Source organism: Bactrocera dorsalis, chromosome 1 (assembly GCF_023373825.1).
Source record: "Bactrocera dorsalis isolate Fly_Bdor chromosome 1, ASM2337382v1, whole genome shotgun sequence".
Lineage (NCBI taxonomy): Eukaryota > Metazoa > Arthropoda > Insecta > Diptera > Tephritidae > Bactrocera > Bactrocera dorsalis.
The window spans coordinates 88,905,426-88,930,137 of NC_064303.1; the positions used below are offsets into that span (position 1 = coordinate 88,905,426).

At 34.7% G+C, this 24,712-nt stretch overlaps 5 protein-coding genes across 5 annotated transcripts; 3 read left to right on the forward strand and 2 right to left on the reverse strand.

Annotated features, from left to right (window-relative positions):
* Window positions 1-502: 502 nt before the first annotated feature.
* On the reverse strand, window positions 503-17,917 carry LOC105233553 (uncharacterized). The gene is made up of 9 exons (XM_011215666.4): window positions 17,013-17,917; window positions 16,187-16,951; window positions 15,747-16,093; window positions 12,283-12,983; window positions 7,769-8,155; window positions 7,066-7,707; window positions 6,635-6,765; window positions 6,003-6,545; window positions 503-5,941 (listed from the first exon to the last, which is right to left on the reverse strand). The coding sequence occupies exons 1-9, from the start codon at window positions 17,748-17,750 to the stop codon at window positions 5,276-5,278; spliced, it is 4,920 nt and encodes a 1,639-aa protein (XP_011213968.2). The 5' UTR covers window positions 17,751-17,917; the 3' UTR covers window positions 503-5,275.
* On the forward strand, window positions 9,323-9,879 carry LOC105233552 (probable 26S proteasome complex subunit sem1). Its single transcript, XM_011215665.4, has 2 exons — window positions 9,323-9,524; window positions 9,579-9,879. The coding sequence occupies exons 1-2, from the start codon at window positions 9,428-9,430 to the stop codon at window positions 9,707-9,709; spliced, it is 228 nt and encodes a 75-aa protein (XP_011213967.1). The 5' UTR covers window positions 9,323-9,427; the 3' UTR covers window positions 9,710-9,879.
* Window positions 10,358-12,006, forward strand: LOC105233550 (rho-associated protein kinase 1). The gene is made up of 5 exons (XM_011215662.4): window positions 10,358-10,776; window positions 10,843-11,021; window positions 11,071-11,285; window positions 11,350-11,709; window positions 11,766-12,006. Exons 1-5 carry the CDS (start codon window positions 10,503-10,505, stop codon window positions 11,902-11,904), a joined length of 1,167 nt encoding a protein of 388 aa, XP_011213964.2. The 5' UTR covers window positions 10,358-10,502; the 3' UTR covers window positions 11,905-12,006.
* Window positions 12,007-13,223, reverse strand: LOC105233551 (WD repeat domain-containing protein 83). The gene is made up of 3 exons (XM_011215663.4): window positions 13,068-13,223; window positions 12,283-13,005; window positions 12,007-12,226 (listed from the first exon to the last, which is right to left on the reverse strand). Exons 1-3 carry the CDS (start codon window positions 13,147-13,149, stop codon window positions 12,093-12,095), a joined length of 939 nt encoding a protein of 312 aa, XP_011213965.1. The 5' UTR covers window positions 13,150-13,223; the 3' UTR covers window positions 12,007-12,092.
* On the forward strand, window positions 13,450-15,496 carry LOC105233547 (uncharacterized). Its single transcript, XM_011215660.4, has 2 exons — window positions 13,450-13,606; window positions 13,691-15,496. The coding sequence occupies exons 1-2, from the start codon at window positions 13,530-13,532 to the stop codon at window positions 15,114-15,116; spliced, it is 1,503 nt and encodes a 500-aa protein (XP_011213962.2). The 5' UTR covers window positions 13,450-13,529; the 3' UTR covers window positions 15,117-15,496.
* Window positions 17,918-24,712: the final 6,795 nt, after the last annotated feature.

Consider the following 24,712-nt stretch of genomic DNA (forward strand, 5'->3'; position numbering starts at 1 on the left):
GTGCATTGCTGATTTAACAGTTGTATCGCATTTTATCTTATTATAATTGCGACTTCGATATTATAGTTGTTCAAAACTAAAGGATTTGTAAGGCTTGTGGATTAAAAAAGTTAAAACAAAAGCTTGAATGATATTTCCTTACCTTACCTTGAATTTATATTAATAAATAGAGTCAGTTTCATTTCATTATTTTATTTTTTTAAATTTAAACATTTAGAGCAGATATTGTTGAACAATTGTACAGTACTATTTTGGGTGTTTCTACTTGCAATGGTAAACTAATATTACATATTGTTTTAAATGTATTTGTTGCTTTTGATTATCACCTCGTTTTACGGCATCGCGTACTACATTCGACGAGAACTGATTTTTATAGGAAATTTGTATCATTTGCTATTGTTTATGCAACTGGGAACAGTATATGTGTGTACGTATGTATATTAAGAACCATACTAATATGCTTTCAATTAATTTTTTAACAATAAAGAAAATTAAATAATAAAAAAAAAAACTATTCATTACTTTTGGCGATTTTTATATTTTATTTCACATTTGTGTTTTTTTTTCAATTTTTGCTGTTTTGGTTACTGAAAAGTCTAATTTTGAATATTTATAGCTTGCAGTTATTAATTTTTCTATAGCATTTTTACGTGGTATGTATGCATATGGTATGTTTTTTGCTCTAAAGAAACTCTTGTAAAAGTCATACATATTTAGAATAGCAGTAATAAATTTTAAATACTAATTTCTCGATTAGCCTTGAGCGAACAATTATAAAGAAAATTGTGTCGTTATAGTTGAAAGTAACGACAAGTTTTTAAGCGCCAGATTTGGTATAGAAATCAATATTTCAACATTACGCATACTATATAGCGTCAAAACTAGAGTACGCGGAATATCTGTATATACATACATACATATTTCTAAAAAAAATGCATAGCAGCTAGAAGTAAAATTGGAGTGAACGTGAAATATAAATAACAATATTTTTGGAAATTTGACCGTTATTGAAACTCAATTCGCACTTCTTTTTAACACAGAAACAAATATTTTGACAACTTTCTGAATTATATATTTCGTGCGGTAGTAATATATTAAGTTACGTGCTTTAGTTTTGACGCACATTAAGCATTTTTCCCCCCCACACCCCCTCACACTGTATATTTTCATTTTCAAGCCGAAATTGTTAATACTTATTTATTGTATACGTTTTTATGTGTTACAGAATTATAATAAAATGTGTATGTACGTATGTATAGGAGTTACTAATTTAATTTTTTTGTTGAATTTACAACATTGTACTTATGTAATTTTACATATACTTATATATGTAAGTGTGTATGTATTATGTATTCTAGGCTGCATGTTATCTCCCAAGTTGATTTTTTTATGAAGCTCCCTTTGAATTTACATTTATTCGCCCTAAAAACAGGAATTCATTGTAAGAAACTTTTTTTTTCTATTTAAACCATGACTAAAATCATATTTCTTTTCCCGTGTGTACAATAAGGGATTTTTTTCCATTAAAAAAAAAGTAAATACCAAAATTTCAAAAAAATCGTATACTCCAATTTCAATACAAAATTTTGCGCTCAACGAAAAAGGTCTTATTGATTTTTTCATAAATAAATTAAAAAAAAAACTACACGCATTCAAAGTTATGCATGAATTGAACTGAGCATTCATACTAGCAATTTATAGGTTAAATTATGTGTTGCTCATACGACATGGTGTACTATATTAGTGTAGTACATTTGAAGCATAACTTTAGCTGCGTATAACTTTAATCTCACAGAATAATCGTTATATATTTATTTTCATGTTTCTCCTAAAAAATAGGTTATTTTAAAAGTTGTATTCATTGGTCAGAGAATGGTTCTATTGCTTAGGACAAAAACTGAAACTTGAGGGCGCGTTTGCAAGAACAAAAATCAACTTGTTAAATAACAAACAACCTAATGTATACAGATTTTCGGGGTAAATGTGTTTTAAATTTAATTGAGAAATCACAATATAATATTAATATTGTTTTGTTTTTGTTTTTCTTTGTTTTATAATTTAGTAATTTGTAACATTTAACATTTAAATGTATATGTACATTGTTTAATACCTTTAATAATCTACTAATGTAGATATTTAAACAAACATGTGTGTTAGTATTGTAGATTATTGCAAAACGTAACTTTCTATTAAACATAGCTTTTTTACTCATTTTTATTTTAACATTATTACTTTGCGAATTTGATGCACTTAATATTAGGATAAATTTATTTTCATCATTATTTTAATCGTTTCTTTCATCACAGACTTTCATTAAAATTCATTTCTTATTATCATTATTGACAACTCATAGCCATGCCTTAAGTGTACCGAGTACTTGTGATTTTGTCTGACTATTTATTATTATTTTTTGCTGATACACAAGACTTGAATGCATTAAGGTATACTTGAAGTGTTTTGTAAAAGTAAGTAGTATAAATCTAAGCTAAAAGCCTGTTTATAGGGATGTCTTAAGTGATTAAAAAATACATATGTATATTATTTTGAAAAACAAGAATAACATAAAAGACACTAACAATTCAACAGACATACAAAATTGGGTGAGAGGTTTATTGGAAAATTAAATAACGGGAAAGTATAATCATGCTACACTGTTGTACAATATGTATGTATATTGGAGAATATTATACTATTAGGACTGCGATTGTGTGCGTGTATGTGTACTTATATATTTATATACATGATTATAGTTTGATTACAAACGCTTTTAGAAAAGCATATCACATGAGACAGGAAAAGTGCAACTATTGAATAGTATATTCTCTACATTATCTTTACATACATTTTTAACATAAAATTTGCAGAATATACTTAATACTAAGCTAATATACTTTAAGTTATACAAGTATATTTTTGTATGCATTTCATATTTCGTTAAAATAATTGCTTTCATTGTAATTTTTATAAGCAACTTTTTGGCATTACCATTTTTTCATAGAACTAATTGCTATAAAAACATAATAAATAGTTTTTTCAATTAAACTAAAATAGATTAAGTATAATGCTCTTGTGCTGCACATATATTCATATGTGTGTATACATTAGCCGTCTTCGATTTGTCACTTCTCTCCTACATTCTACCAGATGCCAAAATTGACACGGATTTTATCCGGCCATAGGCTGCTATTTCGGCGATCTAACTATTTGGGTCGGTAAGTAGTAGTAAAAAGTTAGTCGTCACTTCTGTATACTGAGCTATGCTCTCAAATTTACATGTCAAAGCTACAACAAAGTTTATCAAATCAATTCATTATAAGAGAGTATGTGGATAGCGATACAACATCTCTCTATTTTAACCCTATTTCCTTATGTCAGTCTATTTGATTTATGCTAGTAGTGTGTTCGATTTGTTACCCTCCAAGTTTTGGCCAATCGAAGATGGCTTGTATTGAATCTTTATTTAAACTGATATTTTTTCAGATTGAAAAGAAGACATAAATGAAAAGGACGTACATACTTGCAAAAACTTTTCTATAAAAAAAAAAATTTACGAAAACTATAATTAAATTGTATAATTTAAAATTTCGATATTGATTTTATATTATCAAACGCGAAAGGTTTTCGGGTTTGATACACGAGGGTTTTTAAAAAATTCCTAAAGGATTTCAGCTTCAGTAAAATTAATAATTAGGGGTATTCTCTTGCTCTTGCAAGATTGCAGATTGCAAAAATACTACACCGAAATATACAAGGGCACGAGAGCACCCATTGCAGAATCTAGTGATATATGAGCGACTGATTCAGTCAATTTATTGTAAATGACTATTGTGCATGGCTATTGTGAATTGGCACATCTTCTGCATACATTTTTAACAAAAAAAAACTGTAACAAAACTTTATAATTTATATAGAAATTATAAAATATAATTGAAATTTACCTTTCTCAACAATTTAACGACGTTATATGTCTTTATGTAAAATGGCAACTACAACAGGGTTGCAATTTTATTTTTGCATGACATTGCACGCTAATATACACGGGTTTTGGTCTGACATATTTCACAGCCCTTGCAAATATTTTTCTGCGTGTGTTTGTTGTTGTGCCGTTGTAAATTTGCAATGCTTGCACCGTGCACCGGGTTTTGCAAGAGCAAGAGAATACCCCTAATAGGGGTATTCTCTTGCTCTTGCAAGATTGCAGATTGCAAAAATACTACACCGAAATATACAAGGGCACGAGAGCACCCATTGCAGAATCTAGTGATATATGAGCGACTGATTCAGTCAATTTATTGTAAATGACTATTGTGCATGGCTATTGTGAATTGGCACATCTTCTGCATACATTTTTAACAAAAAAAAACTGTAACAAAACTTTATAATTTATATAGAAATTATAAAATATAATTGAAATTTACCTTTCTCAACAATTTAACGACGTTATATGTCTTTATGTAAAATGGCAACTACAACAGGGTTGCAATTTTATTTTTGCGTGACATTGCACGCTAATATACACGGGTTTTGGTCTGACATATTTCACAGCCCTTGCAAATATTTTTCTGCGTGTGTTTGTTGTTGTGCCGTTGTAAATTTGCAATGCTTGCACCGTGCACCGGGTTTTGCAAGAGCAAGAGAATACCCCTATTTTGTATTTCGTATTCCGAAAATACTTTTTTATTCTTTTTTAAGTCGAAAACGTTTGTTCTGGTGTTGCTGTTGTTAGTGGCAACTATGTTCAAACTATTTTCCTGTATATTATTCATATCTATAGATGAAAATATTGCTATATGTATATCAGAAAAAAAAGAGTATTACTCCAAAACCCGCCTTTCCGAAATCCGGGATTGAGAATCTCAAATGAAGAGTGTTAAAAAGTTCAAAAAAAAAAAACATTTTACAAAGAAGTTCAAATGCACCGAAGATCTATCTATTTAATTGAATTGGGAGCTTTATCAAAGCTGTAATAAAATCGAAACTCAAACCGGAGCAATTTCAAACTTGATGACAAATATTCAACAACATATAATCAACGAAAGATTTCAACAAATAAATGCTCTATGATTTTCATATCATTATGTATTATATAGAATTTGGAAAAGTTTTTGCGACAGCACGACTCGCTCCATGTGGAAATGTTATGAAAATTAAAAGTACAAAAATAGGTATAATATTTATAAAACCCTATCATAGCCAGTATCTATATACACATACATATATAGAAGAAGAAGCTTCTTTATAGCATTTTTTAGTGTGCTTACCTCTGCCAAAATATTTATTCGCGTCGCGAGCGCTTAGGGCGTGAAGCAGCAATTGTAGTAGCAGTGCTACCGTTATCATTTGAATTGGTATTGCTATCGCTTAAAACTGCATTATAATTTGTATGAAGTGATTGCAAATTATTGCCTGGTACATGAGCTGTGGCATACGTTGAAGTTGTCGTGTGATTACCGAGCTTATCTATTCCTCGTATCTTTTTGCTCGCCACAGATTGGGCGGTAACTTGCAGCGAAATTGCATGAGTGTTTAATTTTTCGGCCAACAACAGATCTTTCAGACCCTTCATTTTCTGACTATAAAGTGTAATTACCGGACGTTTCATCATAAACTCGAAGGGATCCTCATCAGTAGGTGAGTGTGTTTTTATCTCTGTGCATGATTCTTTTTCATTTTCTTGCAACAACTTAGTATTGGTATTTGATATATCCATTTGGACGACATTTGTGACAACAGTATCTTTATTCGGAACATTTTTTAAGCCATTTGTTGAATCATTTTTACAGACATTCTGTCGCTGTTCCAAGTGTTTCTTTTGTTCAGCAAAAGGCTCGCCGCCTCCCTGTAATAAAAAATCTGGATTTAAAATTTTCTCACCACACGCGGCAGTTAGATCTGCTAATGTGGCGGTAATGTCGGTTTTTTTCACATCCCCCGAAGACTTCTGAAATTTATATTGGAAATTAACAGCGAAAATGTAAACTAAAAGTGCTACCAACGCTTACCTCTTCCTTTTTGAAATTGTTATTATTAATATTACAGTTATTTGTTTCGTCTTTCTTTGCATCCACAATTACATGTTTCTTTTCCACTTTCGGCACCTCGTTAGGTGTAGTATCTTCCTTTAATGAGGAAGTTGTTGCTTCAGTTGATTTCTTTGTAGATGCAATTTCTTCATCTTCCGGGACTTTAATTACTACTTGTGATCTTATGTCATAATCGAATTTTGTTATATTGTTTACTAGTGGTTTAGCCCAGCCAATATGTAGTATTGGTGTTAAACTATCTTCCTCCCACTGACAAATACCATCATAGAATCGCAATAAATTTGCAAATACTTCAGAATCGCGTAGAATGCTTCTTGCAGAATGACCCGAACTTTCTGTCTTCATAACATGTGGTATCATCTCATTTGCAATATCCAGAAGTTCTTTATATATTTCCTCGTCATCGCGACAACTGTATGTATATAGGCGTATGACATCCGCCGCATTGGCCCACGAAGCAAACGCATCACGATATTTCAAAAGTCGGTTGTAAAAATTTCCCTAAAATACATGGGCACATATGTAGTATATAAATTAACTGGATTATACAATTCATGAATGGTTAGCCATTTTAATATAATTCTTCATACCTGATAAGTGTAAGGGTAAACGTGATGATTGTGGTAGAATTTGCGAGCTGACTGTATTGCCTCCTTATAAAGTTGTTCACAAGATATGCGTTTAGGCGAGGGAGAGATTTCTTCTAACTCACCAAGTGTTCCTGAATATAAAATAGTTTTATAAATAGTTGGCTCATACAAAAAAACCGCAAATTAATATACAAAATGAAGTGTACGCATCATAGCTATGCAGCAAAACACTAACAAATAATATAAAGCTACACATATGCATATATGTATGTATATCTATTACTTTCTGTTTACTATCCGTAGATTAATATACACTAAAATTAATTTCCGTTGTATGCATAAAAATGTATACATATTCGATATTTTGTATGTTTGTGCAGGTTAATTTAACGTATATGCGTATACTTTCGAATAAATTGAAAATAACTTACCTAATGCCATAGGATACTTTGTTAAATGACCCATATCATACAAAAGCCAAAGTAGTTTTTGTTGCATATCTGCCACTTCAACACAATCGCTATTAGTTGTCATTGATATATTAATAGCTGATACAACAGCAGCCACTTCCATAGCTCTATCACATACAACTGCCAATCCACTGAGATATAACCACGATCCAGATTCTATGCCAGCTGTTATGTCCTGTCCCCGTTTATCTTCACTTCCTTTGCCATGCCACGTCACTTCGATACATTCAATTTGCTTAGAGCCAAATACAACCCAAGCATGATCTTCAGATATAGCCAGATGTACGTCACGATACCCTAACAATTGACAACCGGCAACGACAGCTAGCGCTACACCAAAGCAGTCCAACTTATTGCCCGATAAATAACTATATAAGTTTTGTAAATGAGCTCGATCTTTATAACTGCTTCTTATTAGCGAGTGCCATATTACATCAGACACTTTTTTGATGATTTCACGTGTTGCTTGACGATTTTGAGCTGATTTAGGTTTTTCAACAACAGAGAGTATGCTTTGAAATTTCTTGTATAAACTCGAGACAAGCTCGTATGTTACAACAGGAAAAGGCACACTGTTGCTTTTGATAATGCCACAGTTTTGTGCTAAGTAAGAAACTATTTAGTATATAAAATTATTACATTGTAAAATTAGCGAAAAAAATACCTGACGATAAAGGACTGCCAACAACAGCTGCAAGAAGTGGAGGTGAAGATATAGTGGTATTCGAAGCGGCATTTGATAATGCATGTTCCGCAGCTAATGCAGCGTCGCCTGTAGTTAATGAAAGCTCGATATAACCGGCAACAATTGAGAGCAATGTTAAATCGGGTTCACTTCCATTTGCCGAGGCACCCGCTTCAAGTGATCTCCGAAAAAAATTCACAACATCGGTTATAGATTTAAGGGGAAAATTATTAGGATCAACTACTGAATGGGGAAAATTTTGTCTCTCCGTTGGGTTATGCTGATTTTGTTGATTATTAGAATGACCAACAGATGGGCTCGCACTTGCACTACGAGTCACAGTGGACATTGTATTTGCACTATTATATTTTATTCAATTCAAAAATCTTTATAAATTATTATTGATACAATCAACCAACCTAGTGACACTTTTATTGATGAAAATGGGGGACGCCACAAGTTGACAAACAACTTTTCCCGTCGCTCTATTTAGAGCTTCACCTCTTTTTCGTTATATACTCTGTTTTATTCGTTACTGCTTTGTTGCTAATGTTAACATCGTCGTAACTCATAGCTTTTTTTTAATATCTTTTTTGTAAACACTTTGAATAAAAATTGCGCGATATGAAAATAGTATTTATGGTTAGATTATATCTTTTGCCATTAATAATCATAACTTTTAAATGAAAACATGTTATGACGTTTCACCATAGTAAAGGAACTTTAGTTTATTATGTATGTGCATTTTCACAATGTGGACTAGCGAATGTCTCTTCTTAGCATACCTCCATATGGAAAGCCAACATTACAACGTAGTGAAATAGCGATAGTCCCTAACACATTTAAATACCTTGATAGCATTTTATTTCTATGATTCCGATATTCAAATAAAAATTCGCATCATATACATATATGAAATCGCCACCTGCAACTCGCGTTTTATATTTTTTGCTTTCAACTCTATTTCGATTTTCCTAGCCACTTGCGAATTGTTTACAAAACATTAAATGACGTCTTAAAATTTCTGTACCAAAACAAAAGGAATGTTAGTGTTGTGACTTTGATATCAGCAATTCCTCTATCGATTTAATTATTTTCTATGACTCACTAATGTTTTCAATAATATAATTAAAATACTTAATTTAGCTTGAAGTAAAATAAAAACACTATCACTTCTTCTATAACATAATATATAAAACAAATAGCATATATTAGAAGTATTATACATATTTTAAAATGAAAAAATATTCGACTATAAATCGCCAAAAAAAATTTCTCATCACTAATAACAGTATACAAATATTTGCAACATTACAGAAAATATTTTAGAACTAAAATTATTTCATTATGAATTGAACTAGTTTTATGTTTATTTTTAAACCAAAAAAAATGTTGCCATCAATTACACACTTACAATTATCACGTATCGGTGTACAAAAATATTAGAAATTAAATTTTTCGTTAAATACATCTGGCATTATCAAGTATTCGTATTTATTAATCGTTACATTTCACTCGTTATATATTTGACAGATGACTCGGCATTGTTTTTCTGCAAAGAACGCATTGAATTATTCGTGGGAACTGTAACAATTTGTGATTGGTCTGGTTTTATTTTTACAAGGTATTTTCTAAAAAATGTCATCAGATAAAGACAAGGAGAAAGATAAAAATGCCAAAGCCGATTTAGGTCTTTTGGAAGAAGATGACGAATTTGAGGAATTCCCTATTGAAGGTTAGTGCCTTAAGCCCCTTAAAATTACTAGCTAAATATATCAAATATTTGCAGATTTCAATATTGCGGATGATGATCAAGATGAAGTGAACGTGTGGGAAGATAATTGGGATGATGACAATGTAGAGGATGATTTCATTCAGCAACTGAAAGCGCATTTACAAAAACAAGCGATGGAAATATAAAATCATTCATCTATAAGTTATCTACAAATTAGTTTTAGTGAAATCAGCTAATAAATTTTGCACATTGTAAAACCGGGAAACAAAACTGAAAAAAAGTCGTATATATTTAAATATTGTGCCTTCATGGTGTTAAAAAGTATTATAAACAGCCATGAAATAATGGAAGGAAAAGCATTCGAAATCCTTTAGAAAATGTGATATATGTAGTATAGTAACATTGTGCAAGATATGTATGTACATTCAGCTTGCTTTGAAAATGATACCAGACTCTTCTGTATCCTAAAGGAACTATGTCACTTTTTCGGGAGTTATTCTCAAGCCAAGCCTATGCTAGACGTCAAAACTAATCTTGGAGAATCCACTGGTATTTTTGGTATTGCTCACAATCATGACACCAATTTGAGATAGGAATTTTCGATAGCTCGCAATTGTCATTTACAGACAGAAATAATCGATAGTAAATTAGCCAAAGTTGACAATTTATTCTTGCCAATTTTTAAATTTGAACAAGTTTTTATTATTGTTTATTTGAAAGAAGGATATTTAAAAATGATTAATTCATTTCATTGTAAAAAAATTTACAGATATTTTATTTTTTTTTCATCATATAACGACAGCTGTTCATTATGTTACCGTGTCAATTTTAAATCATATGGTGCTCTTTGTATTGTGTTCCATTGTTTACTTTTCTCTGAATTACAAAATTTAAAAAGTGGTATCAAATTATTTTCCCGCTTGTTCGAATATATTATTAAATTATTTCATTGAAATCAATTTTTATTAAAGAAACAAAATGCTATCAAAAGAATATCTCGACAGTTGGAATGAGTTGTGTGCTGAATGTAAAATGGTAGAATCAGATTTGGCGAATCCATCGGAAAAATGGCTTACTAAAGTACTGGTAAGCTATTTAAGGATGTTTGGATATCGAGTCGAAATACCATGCTCTGAAGAAGGGTCAAGAGAGAAGAGGATATTCTTAATAAAATTAGTACGGCACATTGACCATATTTATAAAATTAGCGATAAATCATTTACGTTCACATATTATGACTTGCTCAAACCTTGTAAGGCAATAATTTAAACTTATGATAATGCAATTATTTATTTCTTTTTTCTTCATTAATTTGAAGCTACGAAAAAGACCTCACATATGTTGGGAATTCTTCTGAATTACCTTTATTATATGAATATGTTTAAAACCGATGTTTTTAAAATGGCTAATGATAGATTAGCAGAACGGCAGGAATTGGTGGACAAAATTAAGCATACAATTGAAGATAATCGGAAAAGACAGAACAAGGCAGAAAAGGTAAATAATCATTCCAAATATAGTCTAATGGTAATGGCAATATTTTTAGATGCACGAAGAGCTAGCCTTTCTTTCCAATCAAATTCCGCTGCATAAGAATCAATTAAAATCAGTTACTTCTGAATTAAGTCGACGCGAGAGTGAATCGCAACAAATAACTATTGCTGTAAAGGACCTAAAAACAGAAATAGACGAACTCAAAGGAAAAGTACGAAATCTGAAACGTCTTATTGTTCCTGAAAAAGAAGGACAAGAATTACAAATGTAATAATGGAATATGTAAAGATAATATAGGTAATAATATCAATTAAATTTATATAATTTACAGACAATTAAATAAAATCCAAGAACAAATAACTGAATACGAAAATCAGACTCGAAATGCCGAAAGCAATCTAAAAACGCATATTTCGGACAACAACAGACTACAGGAGATACTAAAACTAGTTGAGTCTGCTAAAGATATCTTGTCGTCAGATTTTGTAGACAGTTTTAACAAATCTGTAAATAATCTTTTAACTGCTGAAACAAAGGTTGCAAGTTGTGAAAAAGAAACAGTGCAACTAACGCAAACCAACATTCAACACGAAAAAACTTTAGAATGCTTGCAGGAAAAAATTAAACTCCAACAACATCAATTTGATGAGGAAAAACAAAAACTTCACACATTAATAATGTCTAAAACCAAGTAAGATGTAAAAAGCATATATATTTTATAACATTTAACCACATATCTTATTTTAGGGAATGTGATGATCTAGAGGCTCAAACAGAAAACTTAAAATGTGAAGTAGGTGCAGTAGAAAACTCAATAAATGAACAACGGGATATCCAATCATATATTCAGGAAAATATTGGGGTATTAATGGAAAATTACAAATGAATTAATTTCAGTACAACATACATAAATAATAGAAAAAAATTGTTTAAGTATTTTCTGTTAGCTTATAAGCGAAAATAAATTCAAAACATATTATTAACACAATTTAAATAGTATGTTGATTTTATTATCTCTTTACCATCAAGTCAAAAAAACACAATATATAAAATGGGAAAGCAGTAAATATGGTGTTATGTGGTTGCATTATCGATATCGTCTTCATTGACATCTGTATTGTAGACATATAAATCCCGACGTCGCGTTAAAACAATTTCATTTTCTTTGGGGTGTGTGTTCAGTGAATTAACAACTCCTCCATTTTCACCTAAATCAAAAATACTTTAGTTTTCGTCAATATATAAAAAATTTAAAAATACCTACTCAATTGAATGCGTTGTAAGATTTTTCCATCAAGCAGATCCCAAACTACTGCACATCCTTCGCTAGTGCCTGAGACAATGTGAGCATCATTAGCCATAATACCACATTCTATATGAAAATCTTCTGCCTTGTGACCTTTATATTCGGACAAAAGACTACCAGTATCGCAGTCGATAAGACGAACTGTGCTATCTTGACATGCCGCTACGATACATTGTTCGTCACGGGTCAGTTTTAAGAATGTTATGGGCTCCCCGATTTTATCACACACTAATTCACCTACACGTATGTCATATTGACGGATACATCCATCCAAAGATGATGTTATTATTTTGTGTTCATTAGTTTGAACTGTTGTAATACAATCTCGTGCATCTTTCATAACTTGAACGGGTTCTAATCGTCGTGTTCGTATGTCCCAACAGAAAACCGCATTATCACGTCCACCGGATATTGCAATGGAAGAGTCCTCATTAAAACAGACACATCTTACTCCGCCAGCGTGACCTCGCAACCGACGTACTGGTACACCGGTGGATACATCCCAATAGATTATACTTTTGTCAAGACTTGATGAAACGATATAACAACTGTCGCAACTGCCTGAGGCATCTGTAACCTCATCTGCGTGACCACCATATGTTTTAAGTAGTAACCCTGTTTTAGGATTCCACAGTTTGATCTTTTTATCTGATCCGCAACTTAAGACATATGAACCGTCAACTGCAATTTCCAAAAAAAAAAACGCTTTATCGATGAAAGTATTATTTACAGGTTCAACCAACCATTATAGCGTACTGCTCGCACCGCACCCTGCTTGCAATCAATTACTTTGCAGCGGTGAAAATCCTTATAAGTGGAAATCATTCAACTTTTTCTGTAAACACAAATATTTTGAAAACATAAACAAATAGGTATTGTGTACAAAAAGTCGATTACACTCGATATTTTGAAAGCAAAAAAAGGGACGTTGAGGATTCATTAGTACATTATCAGACACCAACTTTATTTTTATCAATTATTAAGAAATTTATTGAAAAAATTTAAGGAATTTTAAAGAATTTCTATTACCATAACATGTAGAAAGAAGATTTTTCTAAAATCTGGTAATAGCAAATAAAATGAAATTGTCCACTAACAGTTCGATATTTATTATCGATTTTCCGATTATACAATGTAGTCAACTGACAAACCCAAAATCATAACAAATATAAATTAAATAGCAGACGGAATTTAAAGTTAAAAGAATGGTTCTTTGTAGGTTTTTTCTTCAAGGTAGTTGCAGATTTGGGACTAAATGCAATAATGAACATTTGGACATCAAGTAGGAATACAATTCAATAAATTAAAATTTAAATTTCGTTGTATTTATGTGTATTATAAATGTAAAATATTTCCCATTATCTAGACAACTTGTTAAAACCGATTTAGAAGCTGCAATTAATGGGAAGCAATGGCCAATATCTTGTTTTGGACCCTTTAAAGATAAACCCTGTATTCCAAGTTTTATAGAAGATCAATCCTTCGAAGAGATTCGTTGGCTATGTTATGAAGCAAAACAAAAGAACTGTGTGGACCAATATGTCCAGCATTTCACCAAGGAAGCGATGGAAGCAAATAATAAAATGAAAACTATGTTGCAATTATCTCCAGCTGTTATAGATGTTATTTGCCGTCTTTACGATGCACCTGCTGATGGTAACGCTAACGGAGGATTAACTAAAAGTAATGTTAATAACCCTTTCGGACTTGGAGGTAATGTTGTCAATGATACCACCTCAATATTCAACAAGCCTTTAAGTGGAAATAGTAATTTCGGTGGAGCTTTTGGCAATAATTCTACTACTACTGTCGGACAAGCTCCTGCGCAGGGTGGAAGTATTTTTGGTGGAGGTGGTTTAGCCTTCAGTTCGCAAAACCAGCAGTCTTCGATTTTTTCACAACAGTTACAAAAACCTGCCTCTGTGTTTGGAGGTGGGGGCACACAAGGAAGTTTATTCGGGCAAACTCAAACAAATAACGGAATTATTGGTGGACTTTTCGGACAAACACCACAACCAACTGGTAATGTGTTTGCTCAAACAGCGTCACAACAGCAACAATCGCAACCTGCAGCCAATATTGGATTATTTGCTCAACATGCACAACAACCACAATCAGGATCTCTATTTGGACAACAAAATCCAACTCAAACAGCAACAGGAGGAAATTTGTTTAATCAAAGTATTCAGCAGCAGCAGCAGCAACAACACAATGGAACAAATGTTTTTGCGCAAGCCATGCAATCACAGCAAACACAATCAGCATCCGGATTCCCAATGTATCAGGCTAATAAGCCTCAAACATCTTCTGTTTTTGGACAACAAAATGTTTTTGCACAACAGAGCTCAGGAGGAATGTTTGGTCAAATAGCTGCAAGTACGCCTGGGAATAATCCTAATAATTTGTTTACGCAACCGGTCTCTACAACGGATACAAATGGGATGTTTAAAAACCCACAAAACATATTCGCCCAAGCTATACAACAACAACAACAAACTCCTCCAAATATGTTTTCACAAACAAACCAAAGCTCAACAACGGTGCAACCACCACCAGGGTTTTTCCAACAAAATATTCAATCGCAGCAAATGACAAATCAGAATGCAGCGTTTGCACAACCAATGGGAGTAAATAACTCTGCGTTGCCTCTCTTACAATCGCCAGTGGTTAGTAGCTCTGTCTACAGCAAATTGGAGGATCTTACATCAGAAGACATTGAAGCGTTCAAAGCTGACACTTTTACGCCGGGTCGAATTCCAAATGTTCCACCTCCAAGAGAGTTGATCAATTAAGTAATTCTACTCAAGTAACAATGACCAGGAGACGAGAATAAATATTAATGAACGTGTACGAAACAATGCCAACAGTGCCAGTGCCAATGCATTAAGGATTTCGAAAGTGTATGTGATAATGAATTTATTCGATTTATATAGGACAAGCACTTTAATCAAGAACGACTACACGAAAAAATTAATGAAACAGTTTTTCACATTTTTGTTAACGACTACAGTTATACATCATTTAATGTAAAAAATAATTTTTGCTTTTGTTTCTTCTTGATTTCCATGTGACCAACAATAACTGAATTAACTAAATGTAACTAACTCTCTGAATATTGAAAATTTACCAAAATTAGCAAACAATTGAAATTAAATAAATTTTTTGCATAGTATATAGATCTCATTTTATTGTTTACTTTCTGCAACTTTAAACATTTGTTCCAGTTGACAAACTTTTATGCTTTTCTCAAAAACTAGAACTCTGTTTTGTTAAATCGAAAAAAATAAGAAGTTTCTGTATTTCTAATATTCATCTGAGATAAGTTAATTCACATATTATTATCTTCTTTTATAAAGAACTCTACTAGATACGGCTTTTTTTCTCATAAACACTATTGTTTCTTGTGCGCTACATACTTTTACAACTTATTGGCTTGTTCTACACTAATAGTGTTTATCTTTAAAACTTCAAACGCACAAGCAGCTTTATCGACATTTGAATTACACGATTCACTTTCACATTCTTTTGATGTTTGTTGTTGCCGCTCGCGTTGCGATTTTTCCCAAGCTAAGTCGAATGGATAAGCAAGAGGTTTCAGTTCATCTGGACAGAGTTCTTGGGAAGGAGCTGTGGCCTGAGCTATCGAGGCACCACGTGTATGAATACGTTCTAACATGGCAGCATTATGTGTCTCGGCATTTAGCGATGTAATATATTCAAAAAGTTGTTCCTTCGTATAAATATTTGGCAAGCCGCGTTTTTCGAAGAACTAAACAAAAATTGAAAACACATATGTATAATTACCAAATAATAGTATGCACGACAGAATATATAAGAAAGTATATAAAAATGGTAAACTTACATTTATTATATTACCACAATCGCGCATTAGAAATTCTAAAGCACTTGGGTGTTCCGGTTCAACTGACTGTGCTACGTCTATAATCCAACATTTGTCATCGTACCAAAGAATATTGTATTCGCTCAGATCGGCATGTATTAACTTTGCTTCGTTATATAACTTGTACATAGTTGCAACGATTTCTTCGTAGGCAATAGATAGTTCAGATTGACTTAAGCGTGCATCCTTAAGTTTTGGGGCGGCATTATGATTGTCGCCAATGAAAGACATTACTAAAACATGTTTCTTCAAAATGACCACGTCTGGGCAATTAATACCGACACTTTGCATTCGCATTATATTATGCATTTCCTTTTCTGCCCACATATTTATAATAACTCGATTATTTTGTTTGCTAAAACGATCCTTAAAACGGTAATCATCCTTTATATATCTATCTCGTTGCTTAAATTCATTTAATGTGGTTTTAAAAATTTTTATAGCACACTCTTTTGGTAACAAATGTGGGGAGCATATTGTTCCACCACTGCCGCTTGCATTATCTGCATAGGTGGGATCAGAATTTGCATGTAATATCACTGCTTCTTTGCCTGTTGATATAATACCGTTTATTTGCTCCAATATTTGATTATTTATTAATTTGTAGAGTAACAGGCGAGTAGGTGCGTCGACACCCATTTCTGCTGTGGCCACGTTAGCTTTGCGATCGTGCATTTTATTTTTCTTATTACCTCGTCGGGAATATGTCTTCAGTTGGTTAAAAACCTATAAAAAAAAATGTATATATGTACTGAATTAATTGAAAACGGATTTACGACTCTCTTACTTGATTGGAAAGTTTCATGTCAAATCCTGCGCCATCCCCCGTTGGAAACTCAGGAGGAAATGACATAACTCTACAAGCATTACGAACTCCACACAATTGAGGATCATGTTTGGTTATCATTTCGCCCTCTTTGTCCACTTTAAATCCACATTTTGGTATTGCGTCTAATATTTTCTCGTTCGTTTCAAAACGATCCCAATCCCGCTTATGTCCACTTGCTTCATCGTCAAGTTCCAAAGAGTCATCGGAATCATTTAAGAATTCTAAATCCCCATTTCGACGAAACTTATCCAATGTTACCGTCACTTTACTATCCTTGTTCCGCTTATTCTCAATACGTCGCAATTCTTCATTATATTCATGATCGAATTGCGATTGGAGCATTTGAGCTATAACGGCGTCAGAATCACATCCTATGGTGTCTTCTTGTGAAGCAGCCAATAATGCAGAATAATCTTCCCACTCACCATCTTGGGATAGTTTTTCTTGGTTTATTGTTGGGGGCCCATTTGCAATTGTAGAGTAAAGTTGAGATTGAGTATTTATCGACGAAGCTATATCTGCATCAGAGGATTCTTGCTTCGACTGTTGTAATAAACGTTCTTCAAAACGTTTTTGTTCTTGATTGTGTACACGATGTGCATATTCTTCAGACATTATTTCAGCGAAGCTCATTGTTTCTGTTGGTTTGGTTGAAGTTATGCCCCATGCGTTTTGTTGTGTTTTTTGTGAATCCATTTTATTTCTTTCACTAATAATTTTATGCTCTTACTCTATTACTACAAACTATACCTACTCGGTGTATAACTAAAAATTAAAACGTTTTATAAAAAAATGTTATTACGTTTTGTGAAATGTATGTTTTTAATAATAAGCTACGAAATCTTGTGAAATACGAGGTCAGGGTTCCATATCACATGTTTTTCCTATCCAGAGTTGCATTCACTTTTCTCAAAAAATAAACCTATTTTCCTTATTAAATATAATTGTGTTAAAATTAATTTGTAGTTTTTTTAAAGCTTTTTGTGAAAAAAAAAAACATATAAATAAAATTGTATAATTATAAGGTACAGTAATAAATTTTTATGAAATCGATAACTCAGTAAAAATAATATGTAATCGGTCTGCTACAATAATTAAAAAAATGTAATCGAGTAACTGCTCGCAAAACCGTTTTTTTTAATTGGTGTAAGCTATTGTTGCGAATTTACTCCTTGCTAGTTTACTTTGCTAGGTTCGTATCTCTGGATTGACGAATAAAACCAAAAACTGTTTAATTCAATTCAACAACTCTTTATTTTACACCTCGTCTACACTATAACAGTTTACTCTTAGCACTGATTTATTACGTTGGCGCTGCCACGGCTTATATAGCCACGCACTTCTCGCTGATGCCGACGTGTCCTTCTAGAATATCGCGTCTGGAAATTACCAGAACATACGGCTATAGCCACGCACTTCTCGCTGATGCCGACGTGTCCTTCTAGAATATCGCGTCTGGAAATTACCAGAACATACGGCTATACGGCGCCAGACGCAAGCAGACAGTCGCGGCGCCAGACTCAGCAATTGTTTAACTAGACGAGCAGACAGTGTGGCGCCAGATGTCTACAACAAGACAAATGCTATTCCATATACCTACAGCTATTGTTCATAATCAGGGATGCATATAGTAATACAAATACAACTTAATACTACTTTTTGTAACACTGCCCTCCACTAAAGCCTAATCGTCCCGATTAGGCACAAATCCTCTTGAACCAAATGGGGCGAGCCTCTCCAAATGTACTACTTTCATTTTACATCGTGCTTTCCCATTTCTTTGTATGCGGTATACCACGTCATTAAGTCGTTTCATCACCATATAGGGTCCTTCCCAGGCTGTCTGCAATTTCGGGGACAAGCCTTTCTTTCGAAGTGGATTGTACAACAGGACCAGATCACCTTCTTCAAAACCTTTTGAATTTGCCGCTTGATCGAACCGGTCCTTCATCTTATTGCTCATCAGATGCGTATGCTGTCTTACCATTAGATGCAATTCATTCATTTCTTCCTTTAAGGCAGAACAATAATCTCCATCATTTCTTACAGCTGTAGGATTCGTACCAAACTTAAGATCAGCAGGGAGTCGCAGATCAGATCCGAAAATAATCTGTGCTGGCGTGTAACCAGTTGTCTCGTGCTTCGCTGAACGATACGCCAGCAGGAACATCTGGATGCACTTGTCCCAATTCCGTTGGTCTTTATCAACGATTTTCCGCAGATGTTCTTCGAGCGTTCGGTTGAATCTCTCTACCATCCCATCTGATTGTGGGTGTAACGCTGTTGTCCGTGTCTTGTGGATGCCCAATAATGTACAGACTTCTTGGAAAATGGAAGATTCGAAATTCCTGCCTTGATCTGAGTGTAATTCGACGGGCACTCCGAACCTTGTTATCCAATTTTCTACAAACGCTTCGGCTACTGTCTTCGCTTCTTGGTTTGGTAAGGCATATACTTCTGGCCATTTACTGAAATAATCCATGACAACCAGTAGATATTTGTTTCCGGCCGTACTGGTTGGGAACGGACCTGCAACATCCATTGCGACTCGTTCAAATGGTGATCCCACGTTGTACTGTTGTAGCCTACCGCGACTTTTGGCTTTAGGACCTTTAGCTGCCATGCACTCTACGCAATTACTTATCCATTCTGCTATGGAATCTCGACAACCGATCCAGTAGAACCGTTGTTTAATCTTCTCTATAGTTTTTGTAATTCCAAGGTGCCCTCCACTAGGTCCATTGTGATATTCTTTCAACACTTTCGTGATCATGGACTTCGGTACTATGATCAGCAGACGAGACTGTTTGCCATCTTCACTTTCCCAGGTACGATGAAGGTATCCATTAACGAGGTTTATGCTGTTCCATTGGGCCCAATATGCTTTTGCCGTTGGACTCTCGTTACTTATTTGTTCCTTTGGTGGTCGTACCCCATTTTCTTTGGCTATTATCAGCTTTGCAAGATCAGGGTCCTCCAGCTGATTGATTCTGATGCGGTGAGGAGTCCAATCATCTTCAGGTTCTATATTCAGTAATCGCACGTCGATTATACCTTCTTTTCCTTCTGATTTGGAGCAATGTTTACATTCCAGTGGACAAGGGCGACGTGATAATGCATCTGCATTTTTGTGGTGAATCCCCTTTCGGTGTTCTGTTTCGAAGTCGTAATTCTGTAATCTTTCGATCCATCGTGCAATTTGGCCTTCCGGATTCTTAAACTGTAATAACCATTTTAATGCTGCATGATCAGTCCTCAGCAAGAATCGTTGTCCATACAAATACTTGTGGAAATGTTTTACACATTCCACCACAGCTAGTAGTTCTTTTCGCGTCACACAGTAGTTTTTCTCTGGTTTCCCGAGCACTCTGCTGTAATACCCAATTACTCTTTCTTGTCCGTCGATGAGCTGAGACAGGACACCTCCAATTCCATAAGCGCTCGCATCTGTATCCAGGATGAATTTCTTTCCAGGTATTGGATAAGCCAACATCGGCGCCGTACAAAGTAGTTCCTTAAGCTGCTCAAACGCTTTTTCTTGTTCCAACTGCCATACAAACGGGCGATTCTTCTTTGTTAAATCATGTAAACTTCTAGCCACGTTCGCAAATCCAGGTACGAAACGGCGATAATACGTGCATAAGCCGAGGAAGCTGCGGAGTTCATGAATGTTGGTGGGTTGAGGCCAATCTTTCACTGCTTTTATTTTTCCTTCCTCGGTGTGAATTCCCTCAGTTGACACTTTATGTCCGAGATATGTGACCTGCTTCTTCCATAATGAACACTTTTTGGGATTCAAGCGTAATCCGGCTGATGCTATTCGCTGAAAGACTTCCTCTAGATTTTTCAGATGATCATCAAAACTTTTTCCCATGATGATAATGTCATCAAGATACACCAAACATGTCTTCCAGTTGAGTCCTTTTAACACATGTTCCATCAGTCGCTCGAACGTTGCAGGCGCATTACATAACCCAAATGGCATCACAGAGAATTCCCATAACCCGTCGCCCATACTGAAAGCGGTCTTTTCACGGTCACATTCATCAATCTCGACTTGCCAATATCCACTTTGTAGATCTAATGTAGAAAACCATTTCGCTCCAGACAAGGTGTCTAATGTATCGTCGATTCTTGGTAGAGGATAACTGTCTTTCTTTGTGACATCATTCAACTTCCTATAATCTACGCAGAAACGGGTGCTACCATCTTTCTTTTTAACTAAGACGATAGGTGAGCTCCATGGACTTATTGAAGGTTCGATTACACCGTTTTTGTGCATGTCTTCAATAATTTTGTTAGCATCCTCACGTTTTGCTAGTGGAACCCTACGCGGAGCTTGTCGGATTGGTTTAGCGTCTCCAGTATTTATGCGATGTTTGACAATGCCGGTTCTTCCTGTGTTTCCTTCGTTTGCAAATATGGATGCGTATTTTTTTAATAGTTTTTCTGCTTTTAATTTTTCATTTCCATGCAGTTCGTTCAGCAAATTATTTAGGAGTGTAGGACTTATCTGCTGTGGCTCAATAGTAGGTTTCTGTTGTGACCGTTCGCATCGTGCTATTGCACTTATATTCTGGCACTGTCCAATTACGGCTCCTTTCTTCAGACTTATAGGCGTGTTGAATTCATTCACTACTCTGACCGGAATGGTGGCGTCTTCACTAGTTTTCACAAGCGTTCTTCCTACCAATATGGGTGTATCTATTTTTGTTGGTTCCACAATCCACAACTCTTCAGTCGCACCTCCTCCATTCACTTTAGCCCATACAATCGCCTCAGATTTTGGTGGAATACTCTGATTATCATCAACAATCACTCTCTTACTTTCAACGTTGGTCACATATCCGGTGTTTATAGGCATCTCCATGTTCTGGCAAAACAGCATTTGCTTGTTTAAATCCAAAGTAACCCCGTGATCAATCATGAAATCTACTCCCATTATAATTTCATCCGTGATTTCTGCTACGATGAAGGTGTGATTAACTTCCAGGGTACCAATCATCACTTCGCAAAACACTTTTCCCGCGACAGCTGCTTCCTCCCCGGTGGCCGTTCGAAGCTTGCAACCGACTAATGGTTCAACCGTTCCTCTTACCACATCCGGTCGGATAATTGAATGTGTGGCACCAGTATCCAAAGTAAGGGTTGACAGTCGTCCATTTACGATGCCGTTGATAGTAAGATTGTTGTCATGGCGACCTATTTGTGATATCGAGATGGCGGGGCAAATAGTTGTGGGAACCAGCTCACGCCCCTTTGAACTGTTCCGTTTTAGTTTAACGACTTGTGAGATGTGGATGCTCCGTCCTCGTTATCTGTTGGTTGTTTCCGTTTTGATGGGTTTACTTTTATATTGCAATTTCGGGCAAAGTGACCCGCTTTTCCACAGTTGAAACATCTACCTGTTGTATTTACTCGCGGTGCAGCAATTGTCTTCAGAGTCTTCAATATTTCTTCCATCAGCGCCGGTTGTTCCATTTCAACTCTTTGTACTTTGTGTGCTGGTTTACTTAGAAGCGAAGCTGTTTCCTGTGTGAGGGCGTGCGAAACTGTTTCAGCAAACGTTCTTTTTGGCAATGCATATGTGGCGCGTTTGGTGTCCACATCACGAATTCCATTTATGAAACTTTGAATTTTCACCCTCTCAATGTAATCCACAGGTGCATCTGCATTTGCCAAATGAGCCAGTCGTTCTATTTCAGTTGCGAACTCTTGCAATGACTCGTTCATCTTCTGACCCCTATTTTGCAGTTCGATCTGGTATATTTGTTTCCGGTGCTCACTACCATAACGTCTTTCTATCGCACTCATCAATGCCTCATAGTTGTCCCGTTCACAGTCTGGAATAGTCTGAAGGATTTCTGCCGCAGGTCCTTTCAATGATACAAACAAGGACGCCACTTTGTCCGCTGCATTCCAGTTATTGGCCGTTGCTGTCTTTTCAAACTGAAGTTTGAAAATTTGAAATGGAATACTTCCATCGAATGTGGGTGCCTTCAATCTCTGATTATTTGTTGATGGTGCAGGGCCATGCAGTTGCAGTTCTCGCACACGATTACTTAATTGAAGAACTTCTGCTTTTAAATTTTCTTCGTCATTTTTTAAAGTGCTTAATTCGTCTTCAAATTTTGAAAATTTCTCTTGCACTTGTTTTTGTAGTTGTGTAGTATTTTCCGTGATCTGTTGTACCAAACGATGTTGTTGTGTAAGGCGAGACTCTAACTGTGATGTATTTTCAGCTATTTGCTGTGCCAGACGATTTTCGGTTTGCACTGCATTGTCTGCTATTTGTGATGTATTTTCAGCTATTTGCTTAATAGCCACTAACAGCATGTTCATGTCCACATTTGATGATGTTCGTTGTTCTTCTACTTTTTCTTCTACCTTTGTAGAAGTTTCTGGCCCAACAAATTCGAACTCGTCCACATTAATTCCATCCGCTTCCATTGCTTCACGTAATCGTGCCTGCAGATCCGCCTTTTGCCCGCTTATCGGCAAATTACGCTCCTCCAGTTCCTTTTTTAATTGCTGAATTCTCAATTCTCCGAATTTAACCATCTTGAATTTGGATTATTTGACAATCCCACTTCTGACACCAATTGTTGCGAATTTACTCCTTGCTAGTTTACTTTGCTAGGTTCGTATCTCTGGATTGACGAATAAAACCAAAAACTGTTTAATTCAATTCAACAACTCTTTATTTTACACCTCGTCTACACTATAACAGTTTACTCTTAGCACTGATTTATTACGTTGGCGCTGCCACGGCTTATATAGCCACGCACTTCTCGCTGATGCCGACGTGTCCTTCTAGAATATCGCGTCTGGAAATTACCAGAACATACGGCTATACGGCGCCAGACGCAAGCAGACAGTCGCGGCGCCAGACTCAGCAATTGTTTAACTAGACGAGCAGACAGTGTGGCGCCAGATGTCTACAACAAGACAAATGCTATTCCATATACCTACAGCTATTGTTCATAATCAGGGATGCATATAGTAATACAAATACAACTTAATACTACTTTTTGTAACACTATAATTTCGTGAAATTGGTATACGAAGTTTATCCGTCTATTTCAAAATCATGTATAATGTTAGAAATGACAGAAAATAGTATGATTCAGAAACAAAAACATACATACCGCTATGGAACCTTAAATTTTAGCATTTATTATACTATCAATATAGGGTATATTATATTTGCGAAGAAGTTTGTAAGATCCGGAGGGAAACGTTGTATCCGTGTTTGTCTAAGCGCATACTAGTCACTTAGTTTTTGAGATTTGCACATGTAGTATTCTTCTCTAGAAGCTGCTCCTTTGTCGGAACCACTGACCACTGTAACATATACATAGCTGTTATATAAACTGACCGATCAAAATACAGTCCTCGTACGGAGATTTTTTTATTTGAAAAGATCTTTTCAAATTTCCTATAGATTATTGTTTAAGGCAAGTGTATAGTCTCCGAACAAATTCAGATTCAGATCGGTACAACTGAAGTTGACGTTTTTTATTGCTTTTATGTCACTTTACCGATAAGGAGTCATAAGCCCTTCAATAAAAGCAGAGAAGTAACATCATTTTTTATTAATAATCGAAAAGCTTTCTGTAGTGTTATATTTCTAAAGATTTAACGTATTGCAAAAGAAA